This window comes from Phascolarctos cinereus, unplaced genomic scaffold, assembly GCF_003287225.1.
Source record: "Phascolarctos cinereus isolate Bilbo 61053 unplaced genomic scaffold, phaCin_HiC Scaffold_726;HRSCAF=1367, whole genome shotgun sequence".
Classification (NCBI taxonomy): domain Eukaryota; kingdom Metazoa; phylum Chordata; class Mammalia; order Diprotodontia; family Phascolarctidae; genus Phascolarctos; species Phascolarctos cinereus.
The window spans coordinates 278,115,463-278,136,496 of record NW_027556098.1 but is presented as its reverse complement, the minus strand read 5'-3'; the positions used below and the strand labels follow the sequence as shown (position 1 = coordinate 278,136,496).

The following is a 21,034-nucleotide window of genomic DNA, read 5'->3' as shown; positions in this document are numbered from 1 at the left end:
TTAGAAATACAAACCCAAAGGCTTACTGATTGGAATCAAGATAGTAGAAGCTCTCTAGGCACCAAATCTATTTGAGTGAGTACAAAGTGAAGGGAAGACAGCTGCCAAAATATTGGATAACTGTATGCATTTTAAATAAATATTGTAAGACAAAGGGAATTGAACCAATACCCAATAAAACAAAGAACTATGTGAATTCCAAAGAAGTATAGAACTATATAGCAGAATATTCCCAACTAACTTATGAGAGAAATCACAACATTGAAAGAAGTTGAAAGGGACTAAATGATAAAATTTATGGCCTGCATAGCAGAAATAATTTGTAGCACAGAAAAATTTAAATCTACAATAGTGAGTCTTCCCCAAAAAAGAGAGAGAATTGTTTGGGTTACAAATATATGTGAAATAAAGGACAATCTAGGGGAATAAACATATAATTAAGTAAAAGAAATCTTTAAGATAAGAAGTAAAAAACAATAAAGTAAAAAGGAACACATAATCTTTATAAAGCCAAGGCCATTGATCCAAAGGACATGATGCATAGGGACAATTGAAATCTCACAAACTTTCTAGGATGAAATGACAAGTAAAAAAAAAGCTGAACAATCTAATGTAAGAAATAATACAAGAATTCTGCTAAAAAATTATGTATATAGAAAACAAAACACCAAGCAAATTTCACAGGTCACTTCCAGGAAAAAAAAAATCTATCCTACAAACTCCAAAAAATACAGCAATTAAGTTTAACAATTCCAATAACAAATAACAAATTCCTTGAGAATACCAGGAGAAATACTTTCTGTTTTAATAGGATTGCTTTTAATTAACATGCTTGTGCTCAAAATTTTTTAATCTTTTCTTGTTCCTGAGATCTTTAGTGGCTTGTTCCCCCCCCCATATTTCCTAATCACTCACTTTCTGAATCCCCTTTTGATACTGAACTTTGGAATCTGGTCATCAAACTATATCAGCACCCTTGCAGATTGTGAAATTTCTTTTCCACCAGCCTGAATACCTGTCCCAAGTGATCTCTGAGGGGAATAAGACTGGTTCAATATAGATGCCAATCCCTTTTCCTAGTGAGTTCCTACAATCATGTTGGTTTACTGTCCCCTCTGTTCTGTAGTTCTTTGGCAGAATATCGTTGCCCCAGGCAAAATATTACCACATTCACATACCACCATCCCCCTTTTGCAAGTAGATGGACAGAGTCAAAATCTTTTGCTTGCTGCTAAGGAATGGTGGGGTGAGGGAAAAGTAGGATGAGTTGGCAGAGATGGCAATAGTAGCAAAGAAATTATTCATCATATACCAGAACACAAGTCAAGGAGTTCAGCTGTGCCATCTGCCAGAGCATGGAGGTAGATGATAAGGGCAGGAAGTAATGTTCTCAACTGTTCATTCACAAGGCTGGTCCCTTATCAGGCTTCTTTTTCAGGCCTACAGAGACAGCTATAATTCCTCTTCATTTGTCAGTGGGTACTTTTCTTTTGAGCTTTTGAGGGTTATTGAAGACTTGAGACAATGTCTAGTGCTCCAACTTGTTCAGTTAGCACCCTATTGCAGTATGTCATAGTTTAAGCTTGAAGACAATAAGGCTTTAGAAAAAATTCTTTGTTATCATAAAAATGGGAAAAAGACCCACATAATCAAACATATTTATAGCAGCTCTTTTTGTGGTGGCCAAGAACTTGAAATTGAGGGTATGTCCATCAATTGAAGAATGGCTGAACAAGTTGTGGTATATGAATGTAATGAAATACTATTGTGCTATAAGAAATGATGAGCAGGCCGACTTCAGAAAAACCTGGAAATTCTTATATGAACTGACGCTGAGTGAAATGAGCAGAAGCAGGAGAATATTGTACATAGTAACAGCCACATTGTACAATGACTGACTTTGGAAGACTGGGCTCTTCTCAGCAATGCAAGGTTCTAAGACAACTCCATAAGACTCATGATGGAAATTGCTATCCACATCCAGAGAAAGAACTATGGAGTCTGAATGCAGATGGAAGCATACTATTTGCTTTCCTTTTTCTTTATTGTTTTGTTTTATTTCTTCATTCTCATGAGTCTTCCCATTAGTTCTAATTGATCTTTACATCATGACTAATGGGAAAATATGCTTAATCTGAATGTATAAGTAGAACCTATATCAGATTGCACTCCATTGGGGGGGTGAAAGAGGAGAGAACATTTAAACTCAAAATCTTATGGAAGTAAATGTAGAAAATTAACAATAAATTAATTAGTTATTTAAAAAGGGAAAAAATGAAATTAAACTAATGACAAAAAGCACAATCAATTAATTGAAAAACTTTCAGGATTTTATTGCAAAAGGACCAGAACTTAATAGAAAATTTGACATACCAGATCCAAGAGAAATATAAGGTAAGACTATTTATAAGAGACTCAAAAGGGACATATTGTTTACTTTTTATACATGGAAATGTAAACCATGTATCTAAGATTTTCATTAGTAATTGGGTAGCTCAAAAGAAAGAGTAGGGTAGAGCAGGATATGATGTGATTCCAAAAAGCAAAATGATGTAGGAAAAGGCAAAAAAAGAGTAATTATATCATACAAATGAAGTGTGAGAAGAAGAACTTATACAGAGGAATTAAATGTGGGAGAAGGTGGGTAGTTATGGAACCCTACTTTCATTCAGAATTGGTTAAAGAGGGAACAATACATATATGGCTAGAAGGGTATAAAAACCTTCTAAATTCAGAAAGAAATAGGAAGGTAAGGGAATAGGTTAGAGGGAGAGGTTAAGGGAGGAATAGGGAATAGGATAAGGTGGGGTATAGAAGGGTGTGTATATCACTGGGAATCAGATAAAGAGGGAACAACATACATATTTAGAAGGGTACAAAAATCTTTTAAATTTGGGGGGGAAAGAGGGTAAGGGAATAAGGTGGAGGGAGAGGATAAGGGAGGGATTCTTGGAGGGCATAAGTTAGGGAAGAGGAGAGCAAGGTAGCAGGTAGAAGTAAGTGGAGGAGTGAGGAAGGATAGGAATTGGGTGAGAAGGATAGTGAGGAAAATAGGAAGGAGCAAAATATACAAGTAGCTATAGTTTAGAATGTGATGGGATAGATTTACACATAAAATGGAAACTGATGGCAGAATAAAATTTTGAATTCAACAATACATTGCTTTCAGGAAATGCTATAAAAGTGAGATACACATAAACATAAAATAAAGGTCAGGAGTAGAATGTGTTATGTAAAAAAGCAGGGAGAGTAATCATAATCTCAGAAAAAGTTAATGATAAAATCAGATTTAATCAAAAGAGAAAAATAGGGAAACTATACTATGTATCAGCCATATTAACCTAGTTTTAGACCATATAACATAACTGGACAGCATAAATATATGACAGTATACCTGACAAAGCAGAAATAGGAACTAAATGAATATTAACACAAAACACCTTTTATACAAAGCTAGATCTAAATAATTTAAGTATTAGTGTGCGTGATTAGTAAAGCTAACATAATTTTTAAAATTGCAATTTTACCTAATTAATCTATTTGTGTAATACCATTCCAATTAAATTACTAAAAATATCTGAGTCAGAAAAAATAATCAGGGTTAATTAGCAAGAGCAGAGGGTCAGGAACTTCAAGGAAACTAGGGGGAAAAGAGGTGAAGGAACTAGATTCAGTAGTGTCAGAACTTAATCCATATTATAAGATGAGGACAGTGTTGATGTGTCAAATGAATAATTTTGACTATTTTAAATGAAAATTTCCCTCTATAAATAAAACTTGTGTTGCCAAGAATAGAGACAATGCGGAAAAATTGGAGAAAAATCTCTCATACACAATTTCCCAGATAGAATATAATTAGGGCAGAATATTCTTATGGTACAGGAAATGATGAGCTGGTAGATTTAGAAAAATGTGGAAAGACTTGAATTTATGAAGGAAGATGCTATCCACCTACAGAGAAATAGATGGCAAGTGAAAATAAGTATAATGTGTTCTTACATATATGTATTTGAGTGTATATGTGTATAAATGTGCATATTTATTGATATCTATGTATACGTCAGTATATATGGATATTTGGATACATGGATTGTGTATATATGTATATGTACATATGTACTTATATGTATGTATATGTGTGTATGTGCAAATATATATAGATAGAGAGATATCCACATTTAATTGTAATCTTCTTGGGGTGGCGAAGGGAAGTGGGGAAAAAAGGGGGAAATGCACAGCAGAGGACAAAAGAAAACATACAATGAAGCAAAGAAAAGAGGGAGGACACTTTTGAAAATAAGTGTGTAGCATTCATTATATTACTTTTCTTGAAATGGAAATTTATTGCTTTATGTTGAATCCTCTCATGTTCTGCTGTGTACATAACAATGTTTTTTATTTTCTTTTCTTATTTTATATTTAAGTTTAAAATACATTCAAGTATAATGAAAAAAAAGTGAAAGAAATAAGGGGCAGAGGAAAATATTAATGACTTCTTCCCAGAAAAGGAGAATCCCTTATGAGATAAGTCTCTGTGGAAGCCTTTATGTGTCTGTTACTAATGAGGTCCCAGGATTCTTATAAATAGCCATTAAAACCTTAAGATACATTATCAGGAGCTCTGTTGACAGTGATTTGTTCCCCTATAGCTAAAGAGGATATTCTGGCTAAAGTTGCAATTAGGAATAATCAATTACAATTCAAATCAATTCCCAAAGCATTTCACAGACAGTTCTGTGCCCTAATTCCCATCAACACGAAAAAGGATAAGAAGCCTCTATACTTGCACCATATTAACCTTCATAGAAGACATTGACTCCCAGGACTCTGGATGAAAAGGCTCTAAGATCCAATGCTAGAGGGTGAGTATTTGATCAATTTGAAATGATTCTTCCTTCTAAATACAGATTCATGGAACCTCAGGACTTTACAAAAGAAAAGGCTTCTCCCCATTCTATTCTATGAATCACTGACAATGGCATGAGGTTGAAGACTGGGAACAAGTGGTTTCAAAATTAGAGATTTTGAAGGCATGTGGAACTCCAGCTCAGAATGATAGAACTATTGTGTATAAGAGTTAGAAGTGACCTCCCATTTTCACACCCCCTTACATTCCCCAGTGTAGTCATTCTGTCTCCACTTGAAGATCTGCTCTGAGAGGGAATCTACTACTACCAAGGCAGTCTATCTCACTTTGGGTTTGTGTATAATTGTTAGAGATTTTTATCCTCACATCAAACCTAAATTTGCCTTTTTATTACTTTCATGCACTGCTCTTTGTTCTATTCTTTGGAGAAAACTGAACAAGTCTAAATCTTTTTCAAAATGAGAGCCCCTAAAGTGCTTGGAAACAATTATTATGTTCCTATGATTCTTCCCCTCTCTGGCCAAAATTTCTAAAGTAGTTCAAATTATCCTTGTACTGTACTTACTCATGACCCTCATTACCATTTTCTCAATGTTCTCCAACTTGTCAATGGCCCTCCTAAACTATGGCAAACAGAACTAGATAAAATGTTCCCAGTGTGGTTTGACCAAAGTAGAATATGGTAGAACTATCACCAGAACTATCACAGAAGCCTCTGTCTGTGTATTACTAATGAGGTACTAGGAATCTTCTAAACAGCCATAAAAGCTTTAAGATACATCAGCAGGAGTTTTATTCACCCATATCATTTTTGAAAGTTAAGACTCTTCATGTAGCTCAGAAGAACATTACTTTTTCTTTTCATTTTTTTTGACTCTCACGTATTTCTTAATTATATTGAGTTTGCAGTCAATTAAAAAACTCAGATCTTTGTCAAAGAAACTGACTTTTAAACATATCTCTATATTTTTTGGACTATTGAAATATATTTTAACTGCTGGTCACAGTTTTACATTTAAGTCTTCACTAAATTTCATCATATTAGATTCAGACCAATCTTTTAAACTGTCATGATATTTTTGGATCATGTTTAGGCCAAACTGTAAGTTTACCATAACTATAAGTTACTCATGTCTCCAAGCATTGTGTAATGTTTGTATCTGATAAGCATGCCATCTATACTTATATCCAAGGTATTTAGCAACACAAAACCAAGCAAGAATTCCTGATGCACTGTACTGGAGACTGCCTTTGAAGATAGCATTTAAAAATTATGACTTCTCTTTGTGAGTCCACCAAATTGCAATTCTGTCCAATCCATATCCCTTCATTTTTTGATAAAATTTATTATATATAATATAAATCATATGGATATGTTACAGAAGTTTCCTGGCTGGCCATCATATTAACATGCTGTTCTAGCAAAAACTATCTGGAGACACTAAGAACTATCTCCCCAGAGGATAACCAGATTTCCTTCTCACTTCATAGCTTTCCAACTGTTTACCCTTAGCAATAATTGCTTCTCTGAGACCTTTTTTTCCACTGTCATGAGAAAGAAGACAGAGTCCACAGTCCCCAAGTTGGCAAACTCAAACACTATTTTCTGTACAGTTCATGGGCCATGTATAGAGTTTTCAAGATTTAGGATTTAGAATGAAAAGGTCACAGTCGAAGATTGCTCTGTTGAAGATGAAAGAATTGTACCTCTTCCTGAATGACATCAGTATTAGACCTTGGATAATATCATCATTGCCTTTCTCACTCCTGCAGCAATATTAACAATTGTAGAAAAGCATTATTTAAAATTCCGTATAACCACTACTGTAGTTGATATCAAGTGAGAATTAGTTTTAGGTTACTAGCTATGAGAACTAGAGCCACAATGTTCTCCAAGACTTTTATACATGTAATATCTACTTCAATACTTGTTGCATACATTATAGGTTGTGAGCAAAGAACCTTGAAACTATGAATGGTTATGAGAATAAAAATAATTATTATTGTATGTTGGAGAGGAAGTCAGGCATGGATTTTTCCAATGGTCTGGAATACATGAATTATATAACTGTGAAAACTGATAGTAGCTGTTTATAGGAGAATCAGAATTAGATGAAAGGTTAGATGACTGTACACAAATTTATTCTTCTGTCTGAGCTGACTTTTGAGACTGGTAATAATGAGGACACCCTCTTTCTTGTTGTTTCTGCTTTTTCTTCATGTTTACAGTTTCTTGCCTCCTCCTACTCTACAATCAAAAAGAATGGAGAAAGGAAATTATTCCCTAGTGACTGAGTTCATCCTCATAGGGCTAACAGACCAGCCAGAGGTCCAGCTGCCCTTCTTCTTCCTCTTCCTAGGGATTTACGTGATCACAGTGGTGGGGAACCTGGGCATGACAATATTGATTAGACTCAGTCCTCATCTTCACAACCCCATGTATTATTTCCTCTGCAGTTTGTCCTTCATTGATCTCTGTCAATCAACTGCCATTACTCCCAAAATGATGGTGAACTTTTTATCAAAGAAAAACACCATCTCCTACCCTGACTGCATGACCCAGTTCTATTTTTTTGCCTTTTTTGGAAATTCTGAATGTCAAATGCTGGCTGTGATGGCATATGATCGCTATGTTGCTATATGTCATCCCCTTCTTTATAGTCTTATGATGACTTATTAAGTGTGCTCCTGGTTGGTAGGTGGGGTTTATGCATTGGGCTTCACTGGAGCCACAGTTCATACAGGCTGTCTGCTTAGAGTGCTCTTCTGTAAGGAAAATGCCATTAATCATTACTTCTGTGATCTCTTCCCACTCTTGAAGCTCTCTTGTTCTAACACATATGTCAATGAAGTAGTGGCTCTGGCCTTCAGCATATTTAATATCCTTTTTCCAACCTTGACAATTATTTGCTCTTATGTTTTGATCATTGCTAGTATTTTAAAAATTCAATCCACTGAAGACAGATCAAAAGCCTTCAGCACCTGCAGCTCCCATATTATAGCAGTTGGTATCTTCTTTGGGTCCCTTACTTTCATGTACCTGCAGCCATCTTCGGTCAGTTCCATGGATCAGGGGAAAGTATCCTCTGTCTTTTATACTATCATAGTGCCCATGCTAAACCCCCTCATATATAGTCTGAGAAATAAGGATGTCAAAATTGCTTTGAAGAAAGTTATAAAAAAGAACACTGCATTGAAAGGAACAATATCTGAATAATCGGTTTAGCGGAAGTTGGGATTCTGAGGGCAAGGGAGGGAGAGAGAGAGAGAGAGAGAGAGAGAGAGAGAGAGAGAGAGAGAGAGAGAGAGAGAGAGAAGAGAGAGACAGGTGGGGAAGGTAAGGAAAGAGGAAGAGATTTGTACAAAGCATGTATCTTGTCCTACACATATAATTAATTTGAATCCCAACTCAGATATACTTTAGGGACATATCCTAAACCAGAGTAGGCTGAATTTCTCCTCCCACATTTGCACTCTTCTTACAACTCTGGCTTGCATATCAGATGAGTAAAATAACTGTGAAATTCATTCATGTATTGATCTGCTCCTTATACTGAAAGAGATGGATCTTTGGTTTTGGGGTTTTTTTTGGAAATTGGGGATAAGTGACTTTGCCCAGCGTCACACAGCTAATAAATGTCAAGTGTCTGGTCTGAGGCTGGATTTGAACTCAGGTCCTCCTTACTTCAGGGCTGGTGCTCTATCCACTGTTCCCCCTAGCTGCCCCAAGATTGCTCTTCTAATTTTAAAAGATGCATGGAAATGTTCAGTGAGAAAATGATTGCTGCAAGTAGAAGTTAAATTTCCAAGGCTTCACAACATGAATGATTCAGAGACTAGAAAAGTATTTAAAGAACTGCAATTCCCTCCCACTTGTTTTTCAGTTGAAGAAACTGTATCCCAAAGAGGAGAAGTGACTTGCCCAAAGTCACAGGGCAAGTCAATAACAACACCAGTTCTTGCACTTAGTCTCTTCACTCTCAGTCTTTTGTCTTCTCCAGAACATCATGTAGTCATCAATACAAAGGAATTAAAAAATGGAAAACAAAATTACAATCTTAAATGTGAAAGGATGTATACTGGAAATATTAAGGACCATCCTCTAACCCATAACAATGTGTAAAGAATTCCTTATTCATATAACCAGCTTTTAAGAAGACCTCATGCAGGCAGAGAGAAACATTTCTGGGAGATGTTGTTACAGCCACACAGTGTTTTTCTTCCTGTGCTGGGAAGAACTGAGGCTATCTCAGGCTCAGAGTCAATAGCAACTATAGAAGCATGAGATATGGTAAAGACTATTGTCTCACTGGCAGTTTTAAAGCTGACCCTAGAACAGCTATGGAAAATTGCATATATTTTCAGATTTTTTTCAATGTGTCTATTGGTTCTCTTAATTTTTTCTTCTCATCTTTTTATTTCTTTTCCTTAATAAAAAATATTCATAACATAGGAGAGTTCTTTGAGAAAGGAAGAGGAAGGAATATTTAGAGATGTTTCAGTTGTATAAAAACAAAATATATCAATAAAAATCTATTTAAAATAAGTATGTATACAGAATGATGTGTGTGAAGCTGTAGCTGAGAGTATTTGGCTATGGCAGCAGCAAGGTGGGGTGGCATATATATTGAGAAATTAATGATGTTGAATGGCATTTGGGATAGAAGATGACATACTGGAAATCAGAACACTTATGCCCCAGAAGTCTTTGGGCATGCTGCTTAGGTTTTGGGTGCAAGTGGCCTGTGGGCCTGCTGTTGCTGCCTCAGGCCCTGCAGTTTCCTTCCCTTTCACTAGCCAGTATAGGAGTAGTGATAACTAACTTTCCACCAGGGAGAACAGGTACTCTGCTGACAAGGACTCCAGCCCTAGTTGTGTTGCAGAGACATTGTCTTGGGAGCAAAGGAAACAGCACATGTTCAGTGAGTGTAGAAGCAGTGAGGCAGGGACACTGCTGACTGTGGGCACTTACTGAAGGCTAGAGGTCTTGGTTTTGTTTCCAGGGCAGAGGGAGAAATGAAGGATCTGAGGTCAGACGCACGATCTCCCATACCACATAGCTAGAGGTGATTACCAAAAATTAGCTGCTACAAATTTAAAAAAAATGGGGAGGCAAAGAAGAAAGAACTCAACCATAGAAAGGTACAATGGCAATAGAGAAGACTGGGGTTCATCTTTAGAGGAGAATACTGAAACAAATTCCCTTCTACCCCCAAAGAGTAATGTCAAATGATCATCTGTTGAAAAAAATTCATAGAACTTTAAAAAGACTTTAAAAATCAAATGAAAGAGATTGAGGAAAAACTAAAACAAAATGAGAACAATCCTAGAAAAACAAAAGATTATGAAAAGTAAACCAATTAGAAAAGATCAAAAATCATAAGGAAGAAAATGACTCCTTGAAAATCAGAATTGGGTAAGGGGGAAGCCAGTGAAGTCATGAGAGATCAAGAAATATTAAAACAAAATATAAAGAATGAAAAATAGAAGACAATTTAAAACATCTGATAGGAAAACAACTTATCTGGAGAACAGATTAAGAAGAGAAAACAAGAATAATCAGACTACCTTTCCTTTTTTACCAGCATTTTGCTTCTGACCACTGGCTCCCCAATGTTCCCTCACTTCTGTCATTCACCTCTTCTCTTTTCTTACACCTCTCTTACTTCCACTTTGGGTAAGGTAGATTTCTATATTCAACTGATTGTGTATATGCTTCCCTCTGTGAGCCTTCCAATGAGAGTAACGTTCAAGTGATGCCAGCTGTCCACCCTTTCATCTCTCCTTCCACTGTAATAGGTCTTTCATGCCTCTTCATGTGAAATGATCCTTTTTACACAAATAAAATCAGGTCTAAACAATTTGAAAAATATCAATTGTTCAAAAGTAGGCCAAGCCAATATAATAAAATGACAATTCTACCTAAATTAATTTTATTTATTTGGTGTCATACTAATCAATTTACCAAAACAATATTTTATAGAGCTAGAGAAAATAAGAACAAAACGCATTTGGAAGAAACAAAAGTCAATAATATCAAGGGAATTAATGGAGAAAAATGTGAAGGAAGGTGCCCTAGCCATATGAGCTCTCAAATTGTATTATAAAGTGATAAGCATCAAAACAATCTACTATGGGCTAAGAAATAGGGTGGTGGATAGTAGAATCGATTAAATATGTAAATGCAAAAAAAAGTCAAAAATTGTCATTAATAATGGGGTAGTTGTAAGAAACATTGGGGTAGATCTGAGTATAACTTTAAAAAGTAAAACCATTTAGGAATAGCTGAAAAGAGTATTTTATACAAATAAGGTGCCAGAAGAAGAAGAATTGACACAGAGGAAGTATATGGGGGAGGAGGGCTGGTGGTTCTGGTAACCTATTTTCATTGGGAATGAGTTTAAAAGGGAAATATATATATATATATATATGTGTGTGTGTGTGTGTGTGTGTGTGTGTGTGTATACACACACACATATATACATATACATGTACACATATATATCTAGAGGAATACAAATATCTTCTAAATTTAGAAAAATAAAATGGTAAGGGGTTAGGGAGGGGGTAATGTAGAGGGATAGGAAACAAGAGACATGCAGAAACATAAAAACAAAGACAGGGAGTAGAATTTCTTAGGGAAAGTATATGTCCATATATGTATGTATGCATGTGTATAATATATATGTGTACTCATATCTATATCTACATAGAAACATATCCACTGTAGCCCTCTGGGTGGCAGAGGGGGAGGAAGGGCAAAAGAAGTACAAAGTAGAAAGTACACAGCAGAGAATAAAGGAAAACTTACAAGGAAGCAAAGAAAATATAGCTTTCAACATGTAGTATTTATTGTACAGGCTTTTGATTTGCCTTCTGTGGAGTGAATTTTTAAAATGCTAGCAATGATCAAGACATAAGAACAAATAATGCTCAAGGTTAGAAAAAGGAGATTAAGTGTTCTGAAGGTCAGAGCCGCCACTTCATTGACATATGTGTTAGAACAAGAGAGCTTCAAGAGTGGGAAGAGATCACAGAAGTAATGATTAATGGCATTTTCCTTACAGAAGAGCACTCTAAGCAGGCAGCCTGTATGAACTGTGGCTCCAGTGAAGCCCAATGCATAAACCCCACCTACCAACCAGGAGCACACTTGATAAGACATCATAAGATTGTAAAGAAGTGGATGACATATAGCAACATAGCGATCATATGCCATCACAGCCAGCATTTGACATTCAGAATTCCAAAAAAAGGCAAAAAAATAGAACTGGGTCATGCAGTCAGGGTAGGAGATGGTGTTTTTTTCTTTGATAAAAAGTTCATCAGCATTTTGGGAGTAATGACAATTGACTGACAGAGATAAATGAAGAACAAACTGCAGAGGAAATAACACATGGGGTTGTAAAGATGAAAACTGAGTCTAATCAATATTGTCATGCCCAGGTTCCCCACCACTGTGATCACATAAATCCCTAGGAAGAGGAAGAAGAAGGGCAGCTGGACCTCTGGCTGGTCTTTTAACCCTATGAGGGTAAACTCAGTCACTAGGGAATAATTTCCTTTCTCATTCTTTTTGATTGTAGAGTAGGAGGAGGCAAGAAACTGTAAACATGAAGAAAAAGCAGAAACAACAAGAAAGAGGGTGTCCTCATTATTACCAGTTTCAAAAATCAGCTCAGACAGAAGAATAAATTTGTGTACAGTCATCTAATCTTTTTGTCTAATTCTCTTTTCCTATAAACAGCTACTGACTCTCAGCTTTCACAGTTATATAATTCATGTATTACAGACCATTGGAAAAATCCATGACTGACTTTCTCTCCAATGTACAATAATAATTATTTTTATTCTTATAAACAGTTATAGTTTCAAAAATCTTTAGTTGCAACCTATTGTGTATGCAACAAGTATTGAAGTAGGTATTACATGTATAAAAATCTTAGAGAATATTGAGGGTCTAGTTCTCACAGCTGGTAAACCTAAGAGATGGAACTTAAAATCAATTCTCACTTGATGTCAAGTATAGTAGTGGTTATACTGAATTCTAAATAATGCCTATATAATAAACACTACACATTGTGTTCAGAGCTATCCATCTTTGCTTCTTTGTAAGTTTTTCTTTTGTTCCCTGCTGTGCACTTCTTACTTTGTTCTTTTTTTCCCCTCTTCTTCCCCTCCTCCCAAGAAGGCTACAATTAAGCACAGATATATCTCTGTGTGTTCATATACACACATATATGCACACACATATACATACATATATACATATATGCATACATGTATATACACATATACACATACCTACACTTAAATTCAGATAGATATTTAGATATCTATAATCATACTCATTTGTGGGTATATACATTTATATGCATCTGTGTAAGACTGTGCTATGCTTCTTTGTCTTCTCTTTCTCTTAGGGTGGATAACATCTTCTTTCATAAGTCCAAGTTTGTCCATATTTTTCTAAGTCCACAAACTCATCATTTCCTTCAACACAGCAGAAATTCTAAACTTACACTACTTAGTTATTTTAAATAGTCTGAAACAACACTGATTAATATGTCTGACAAGTAGTGTAATTTCCCTATTTTTCTTTTGATTGAATCTGTTTTAGCTTTGACTTTGTTGAGACCATAATTACTACTGATTTTTTATAATGAATTCTAATACTGATTTTTATTTTATTTTTATGTCTATCTCTTATTTCCTATCCCTCCTGACTCCTCTACTTTACTTTTCTGCACTACTTTGCCCTCTTATTATTTACCTACTGCACCTACAAAGATCCCTCCCTTATCCTTTCCCCTCACCCTTTCTATTTACCCCCTTGATTCTATCTAAATTTAGAAGACTTTTGTAGCCTTCCAAATATATGTTATTCCCTCTTTATCTGATTCCCATTAAGCTAGACACCCTTCTATATCCTCCTTTATCCTATTCCTTCACTGTTTATTCCTTTATAAATTTAGAAGACTTTTATTCCCTTCTAAATGTATATATTGTTATCTCTTTAACCCAGATCTGATGAGTAGAGGTCCCTCTAAAAACCCAGCCTTACCCTCTTCCATCTCTCCTATCCTCTTAGTCTTTAATTTCTTTCTGAATTTAGAAAAATATATATATACATATATGCATATATATATATACATATATATATACATATATATGTATATACACACATATAACGTGTGTGTGTGTATGTATGTACTTATTATTCCCTCTTTGACTCATTCCCAGTGGGAGTAGGGTTCCAGAACTACCAGTGCTACTGCCTGATCTAATTCCTGTGTCAGTTCTTCCTCTCATATGTCATTTATATAGGATAATGACTCATTTTTATCTTTTTCCTAAATGCCTTTAGTTTTTAGAATCACATCATAATCAGGTCTACCCCAATCTTTCTTTCAAACTACCCAACTACTAGTAATGATTTTAGACACATTTTTTACATTTCCTCATATAAAAAGTAAATAGTCTAGCCTTATTGAGTCCTTAGTCTTTGATGTGTACTTTGTATTTCTCTTGGATATTGTATGTCAATTTTTTAATTAAGTTCAAGTTTTTTTGAAACAAAATCCTGAAAGTCTTTCAGTTCATTGAATGTCCATTTTTTTTTCACTCAGGATTAGTTTAACTTTGTTGGGTATGATATTTTTGGCCATAACCCCAGCTCTTTTGCTCTTCAATACATAGTATTCCAAGACTTGCAGTCTTTTAATCTAGCCACTGCTAGGTCTTGTGTAACTCTTATTGTGACTCTGCCATATTTCAATTTTTTTTTCTTGTTGTGCATAATATTGTCTCCTTGAGCTGGGAGTTTCAGAATTTGTCTATGATATTCCTGTAGGTTTTCCTCACATGATCTCTTTCAGGTGGTGATCGATGGATTTTTTTTCTGTTTCTATTTTCCCCTCTTGTTCTAATATTTCAGGACAATTTTTTTATTTTCTTCTTGTATTACTACATCAAGATTCATTTTTTGATTGTAGCTTTCAGGTAGTCTGATTTTTCTTATGTTTTCTCTTCTTGATGTGTTCTCCAGATCCATTGTTTTTGTTGTGAGATATTTCATATTTTCTTCCATTTTTTCCATTCTTTATATCTTGTTTTATCATTTCTTGGTCTCTGATAGCTTTTCTGGCTTCCCCTTTCCCAATTCTAATTTTCAAGTTGTTTTCTTTCTTAAGATTCTGGTTCTCTTTTTCCAGTTGGTTGACTTCATTTTCATAATCTTCTTGTTTTTCTTGGATTGTTTTTCTTTTTTTTTTTTTAACTTTTCCTTAATCTAAAGCCTTTTTTAAGTGTTTCTATGAATTCTTTGGGCGCAGGTGACCATTTGACATTAGTCTTTGGGGTAGAAGAAGTGACCCCAGTTGCTCACATGTGTGTGCATGCACACACACACACATCCCAACCAGTGAAATAACAGGTTTGAAGGAAAATACATATATGTGTATGTATGCATGCATATACAACTACAGGGTAGTGTTATATAGTGTAAAATCAAATATGAATACATACATGTATACATACATGACACTGCATGGTCCACTGTCAAATCTCCCCATAACAATGACTTTGAAGTCACAGGACCTGAGTTTTGAGGAACTTGGTGGTATATTGGATAGAATGTTAGACTTGGATTCAGGAAACTCTGAGTTCTAAACCTGCCTTAGACACTTACTAGTTGTATGACCCTGGCTAAATCACTTAACCTCTCTTTGTGTCAATTTCTTTACCTAAAATACCCAAAATTGAGATAATAATATTAATAGCACCTATTTCAAAGGGTTGTTTTAAAGATGAGATGAGATGACATAACGTACTTCTTTCCAAATATTAAAGTCATCTATAAATGTTAGTCCTTGTTGTTGTTGTTAATAAAGTTCATCTCTTCTACTTACTACCTGTCTGACCATGAGCAAATCACCTCTCTGGGCTTCAGTAGATTTATCTATAAAACATTGGGGTTTGACTAAATGAAATATAAAGTCCATTACATTTCTAATATCATGAAACTAAGTAGCTCTAACATCATGTACTTGATGGCATATATGTACATGTACATGCAGTGTTGTACTGGTAAATATGAAAAACTAGATCCCTACGGAGGAAAAAAAATGTGTTCATGACATATTTAAAGTTAGTCCATATTATTAACATTTTTCAATCATTTTTTTTAAGTCTATACAATCAATAATACAATAAACAAAGTCCTGATTTGTAACATTTGCTAATTTGGAAGGTGTAAATACTCATACTGACAATTTTACCATCAGCTCAGTGCCATTTTGAGTTGGCTCAAGCTCAGCCATGCACAAACACATATATCATATATAAATAATATATGATATATACATATATACGCATATACACATTAAAATACAATACATGTTTACAAATACACATGTACATATACAAATACATAAGTGAGAGAAAGAGAAATAGGTCAGGAGAACCACTCCTAGACATTAGTCGACCTCTCTTCTTTGGCAGTCAATGATCTTCTTTGAGCCTTCTTCAAACTTTCTCCCTGGTCTCCCATGGGAATCATATGTTAGAAACCCAAAACCATGAATTATTAAGTAGTTTTGAAAAGAACAGGAGTGAGTTGCACACTAATCTGAAACCCTGGGAAGAAGAGAAACCTATCAATAACTACTGAACAGGAAAGAGTTTGAGGAGAATTTCATTTATTTAGCTTATTCACTGATTCCTTCAACAAACATTTATTTCCTCTTTACTGAGAGCGTATCCTTGTAATAAATGCTAAGAAAGCTTTAAAAGGGCCTACATGGTTTCTGACCTCAAGATACTAGTGAAGAAAAGGCTCGCATGAATTATGCTGAGAACCCTAGCTTCTACCAGAATAAATAGATTGACTTCCCAGGAAAAGGGTGATTCCAAGAAACGAATTTGGAATAGCTTCCCATTTTTTTCTCTACATCTGGGAAATTCTGAAACTGAGGAGAAGCTTTAATTCCCCACTACCTTTCTAATGGCATTCTTCACATCCTTATTCCTCAGACTATAAATCAGGGGGTTTAACATGGGGATCACTGTGGTGTAAAATACTGAGGATACCTTCTCTTGCTCCATAGAGTTGCTAGAAGGGGGCTTGAAGTACATGAAAGTGATGGACCCAAAGAAGATTCCTACAGCTATGAGGTGAGAGCTGCAGGTACCAAAGGCTTTGGACCTGCCCTCAGTAGAGTGGATGCGTAAGATGCTGGACAAGATAAAAGTGTAAGAGACAAGGATAGCCACAGTGGGGCCTAAGGTGTTTACTCCTCCAATAATAAAAAGAAGAACTTCATTAACATGGGTGCTTGAGCAGGAGAGGCTTAACAGGGGAAGAATGTCACAGAAGTAATGTCTGACAACATGAGATCCACAAAAGGAGAGCATTGCCATGCAGCTAGTATGTATTGTGGCACCAAAAAATCCCAAAGAATATACCACCAACGTCATCACAGAGCACATTCTTTGAGACATGAGAACATTATAAAGCAAAGGACTGCAGATGGCAACATAACGATCATAAGCCATTGCTGTCAGAAGGTAACCTTCAGCAATGATAAAAATTGTGAAAAAATAAAGTTGAGTCATGCACTCCAGAAAGGAGATGACATTCTTCTCTGCCACAAAGTTCACTAACATTTTAGGTGTAATGACAGAGGAGTAGCAGAGATCAATGAAGGATAAATGACTGAGGAAATAGTACATGGGGGAGTGAAGTGGAGAGCTGATAGCAATCAATAAGATCATGCCCAGATTCCCCAACACAGTAACCACATAGATTCCCAGAAAAAAGAGAAAAAGAGGAAGCTGGAGCTCTGGCTGATCTGTGAGGCCTGTGAGGATAAACTCCATCACTGTAGAATGGTTTCCTGTGACCATTTTCCTATAAATAAAAACTGTGGAGATGAAACAGAAGAATTTTATTCTAAGCAATTCTGCATCTTAGAACAGAATTACACATTTCTGCCCATGCTGGGGTTACTTTTGGAGGTTGTGAGTGCATCATTAGTAGAAGTCTTAGGACATGAGCTAAATAAAAACCTGCTAAAAATTATGTAGGTTGGATTCCTCTGTGAGTTCAGAGGTTAGACTAGATGACCTCTAAGCTCACATCCAACTCTAAGGCTCTATGATTCCAATCCACTTGGTTTACTCCCAGATACCCTGCCCCCATTGGTGTTCCCTGAGGACTCTGGGAAGGCCACATGATGGGACCAGAGTCTTTGTCCCACAAGATGATACTATACTTCTGCTGTATGAGAAAGATCCTACACCACTGTATTTGAGCCCCATAGAAATCTGTGGAGCTCACACACACTTTCTAGCTTACCTAGAAGCTCCAAAATTCACTTTTCAAATGAAATATCCACAGAAACAAAATCTACTGCCTCATTCTTGGCATAGTCTAATGGAACCTGGAGGTCAGAGGTTCACAAAGTAGGGAACTATACCTCCTTTTTTCCTTTCTATCTCCTCCATAGCGCTTAATGGACAATCCAGCCATTTTTGCAAATTAATGATTGCATAATACATGTACTTGGACATAATTTGGGTATCTGTTGCCCACAGCCTATAGGAAAAAAGGATACTTCCTCTCAGTCCTCAATCTAGTCTATGGAAATAAATTAGACAGATTAAGGAGTCTAAAGTCCTGGCTCTTGTGTCCAATTCAATCCAATCCATCAAATATTTACTGTGTACTTACTTCATGTAAAGCAGTATGCTAGCCACTAGGAATATAACAACAAATAAAAAAACAACTCTGCCTTCAGGGACCTTACATTCTAAAGTCATAGCTCTGGCCATATCTCTGTAACTGTAGCCATGAGAATAGACATCCTCAGAAAGAAATGCTCTGGACTTTTCCTCCATGAAAGAGTAATCAGAGTGATGCCCAAAGTTCCATAGTGTACAAACTAAAGCAGTCAAACAATGGGAAGGAAAAGAAGGGAATTATGCATAATTTCTACAGGTACAGCTCTGAAGTAGGCAAACACTCATCTGAATGTATAATTGGTTGTTAGCATCAAAGGTCCCATTGCTTTATTGTCACCAATCATTCCTACATACTGAAGTCCCCTTCTTTGAGCTTTACCTACCCAGGCTGCAGAGAAGCAGAAAGACTTGCAATTCATGCCACAGTAACAAGGACTATTAATTCGGATATTCATAAGAGAGTCTCACGGACTTTGACTAGACCAGACCAGGCTTCAGGGGAGAAAAAATCTACACAGAGAGAGCAATAGTTAGACCATTATATTTAAGGGATTTTAAGCTACCCACAACATTGGGGTCACCATGCAGAGAGTATAATAGCTTCTCATGCCCATAGAAGTCATTGTCAAACTATTTTAAAAGTCCTAGAATATTGCTGCTTCTACTCCATAATTATACTTTTAGCTGGGAATAGGCTACACATGAGATATAGCCCTGACAATGAGGGATAACAGAAACAATTAGACAAATTTGATTCCTAGCAGGACTTCATGACCAGAACATGGAGGCATCAGAGAAAAAAACATCAGAGAGAAAAAATTAGTTTAACTTTAAAGAAATAATTCTAAAATTTGGAACATACTAAAAGAGAAATGGGATGCCTCCATGTTCTGGTCATGAAGTCCTGCTAGGAATCAAATTTGTCTAATTGTTTCTGTTATCCCTCATTGTCAGGGCTATATCTCATTGTGTAGCTACTAGTGTATGTATTGAGATTTACCCACACTAAGGCCTTATGAAAGGATCTGATGTTATTTGCAGTGGTTTTGCCAATAAAAAAGGGAGTATTCTTTCTCCTAATATAACTCCTAAGTCCTATCTTCCCATGTGTACCCCACCCACTCCTGGAGGAGGCCCCAGCACACGTGTCTAGTTTCCTTCCTCCAACAGAATAAAAAAAGCTTTTTGCTTATGACCCCTGTTATCTCTTTGGTTTTATCATTTTTTTTAATTTTCAAAGTTAGCTGTGGTTGTGATAACCTATGTAAATCTTTAGTATTTTTAGAGTTAATAAATATGCAAAACCACCTTGACTCTTTGGTCATTTGTTTTCAGATTTGACAGCCAGCTCTAAGTTTTTAAATGAAGATTGGTTGACCACTGATCAGAGGTATTACAAAGGGGATTCCTTCACAATGACTAAAATAGATGACATCTGTTATCCCTGCCATTTCTTGAGAGTCTGATTATAAAGTTAGTGTCTTTTTAGGGGTGTATCTTTTTCAGGGTCATATCTTCTCTGGGCTTTGGTTTTCTCATCTGTAAAATGGAGATTTTGAACAAGAGGACTTAGAAGTCCCTTTACTGGGAGTGAAGCCAAAATGGAAGAGTAAAAGCAGTGGCTTGCTTGAGCTCTCCCCCAAATCCCTATAAATACCTGTAAAAATGGCTCTAAATAAATTCTAAAGCAGCAGAACCCACAAAAAGACAGAGTGAAGCAAATTTCTAGCCCAAGACCACCTGGCTGATTGATTGGAAAGGTCTATCACACCAGGGAGGGAGAGGAATGCAGTTAATCTTGGGCACACAGGCAAAACAGGCCTCAGCAAAGATGGAGGAGACCTCAGAAGATAGACTCATGGGCAGTTGTGCAGGTTTTCAGACTTTTCAACCCAAAGAGAACTTAGAAGGTCAGTAGGAAAAGTCTGTGACTGTGGTAAGATAGAAGCTCAGTTCCAGCCCCAGTCACTGCGTGCAGCCCCAGGGCAGCAGCTGCTTCCAGAGCTTCTTGCCACGAGACTGAGGGGGAATTGAGTGGATGATCAGAGGGGGATTGCAGGGATCTCTTTGCTCATGCTAAGGCAAGATTCTCTTGCTTTGCCTGTGCTTGCATCTGGGTCACAGTATTAGGTGGCAGCCCTGTAGCAAGGAGGAATGCTAGCATGGTGGAGCTTGTAGTGGTGGTGAGAGTGAATCCTCCTCAAAGTTCCAAAGCAGAAAAAAGTGCTTGTGGTCATTCATAGACTAGAGCATAGGTCAAGAAGGGAGCAAACACCTTGTCCTTTATCATACCACCTTAGAAGAACTGAAAATTTATAGGTCCCTAGAAATATCTCTCAAAACAGCTGCACACTGGAAGAAGACCCCTACCTTAACAAAGAGTTTATAACTCAAGTAATTGACTGGGATCATGAGCAAACCTAG

At 36.2% G+C, this 21,034-nt stretch overlaps 1 protein-coding gene and 2 pseudogenes across 1 annotated transcript; 1 reads left to right on the top strand and 2 right to left on the bottom strand.

The window, feature by feature from the left end:
* The first annotated feature begins 7,130 nt into the window (after positions 1-7,130).
* Positions 7,131-8,084, top strand: LOC110218071 (olfactory receptor 8G50-like; annotated as a pseudogene).
* A 3,618-nt stretch (positions 8,085-11,702) lies between these two features.
* On the bottom strand, positions 11,703-12,577 carry LOC110218072 (olfactory receptor 8G50-like; annotated as a pseudogene).
* Positions 12,578-16,849: 4,272 nt separating this feature from the next.
* Positions 16,850-17,797, bottom strand: LOC110218073 (olfactory receptor 8D2-like). The gene has a single exon (XM_021000620.2). It carries the CDS (start codon positions 17,771-17,773, stop codon positions 16,850-16,852), a length of 924 nt encoding a protein of 307 aa, XP_020856279.1. The 5' UTR covers positions 17,774-17,797.
* Between the last annotated feature and the right edge of the window lie 3,237 nt (positions 17,798-21,034).

Coding starts and splice junctions, on each gene's coding strand:
- LOC110218073 (XM_021000620.2), bottom strand. CDS start 17,773: ATGGTCACAGGAAACCATTCTACAGTGATGGAGTTTATCCTCACAGGC.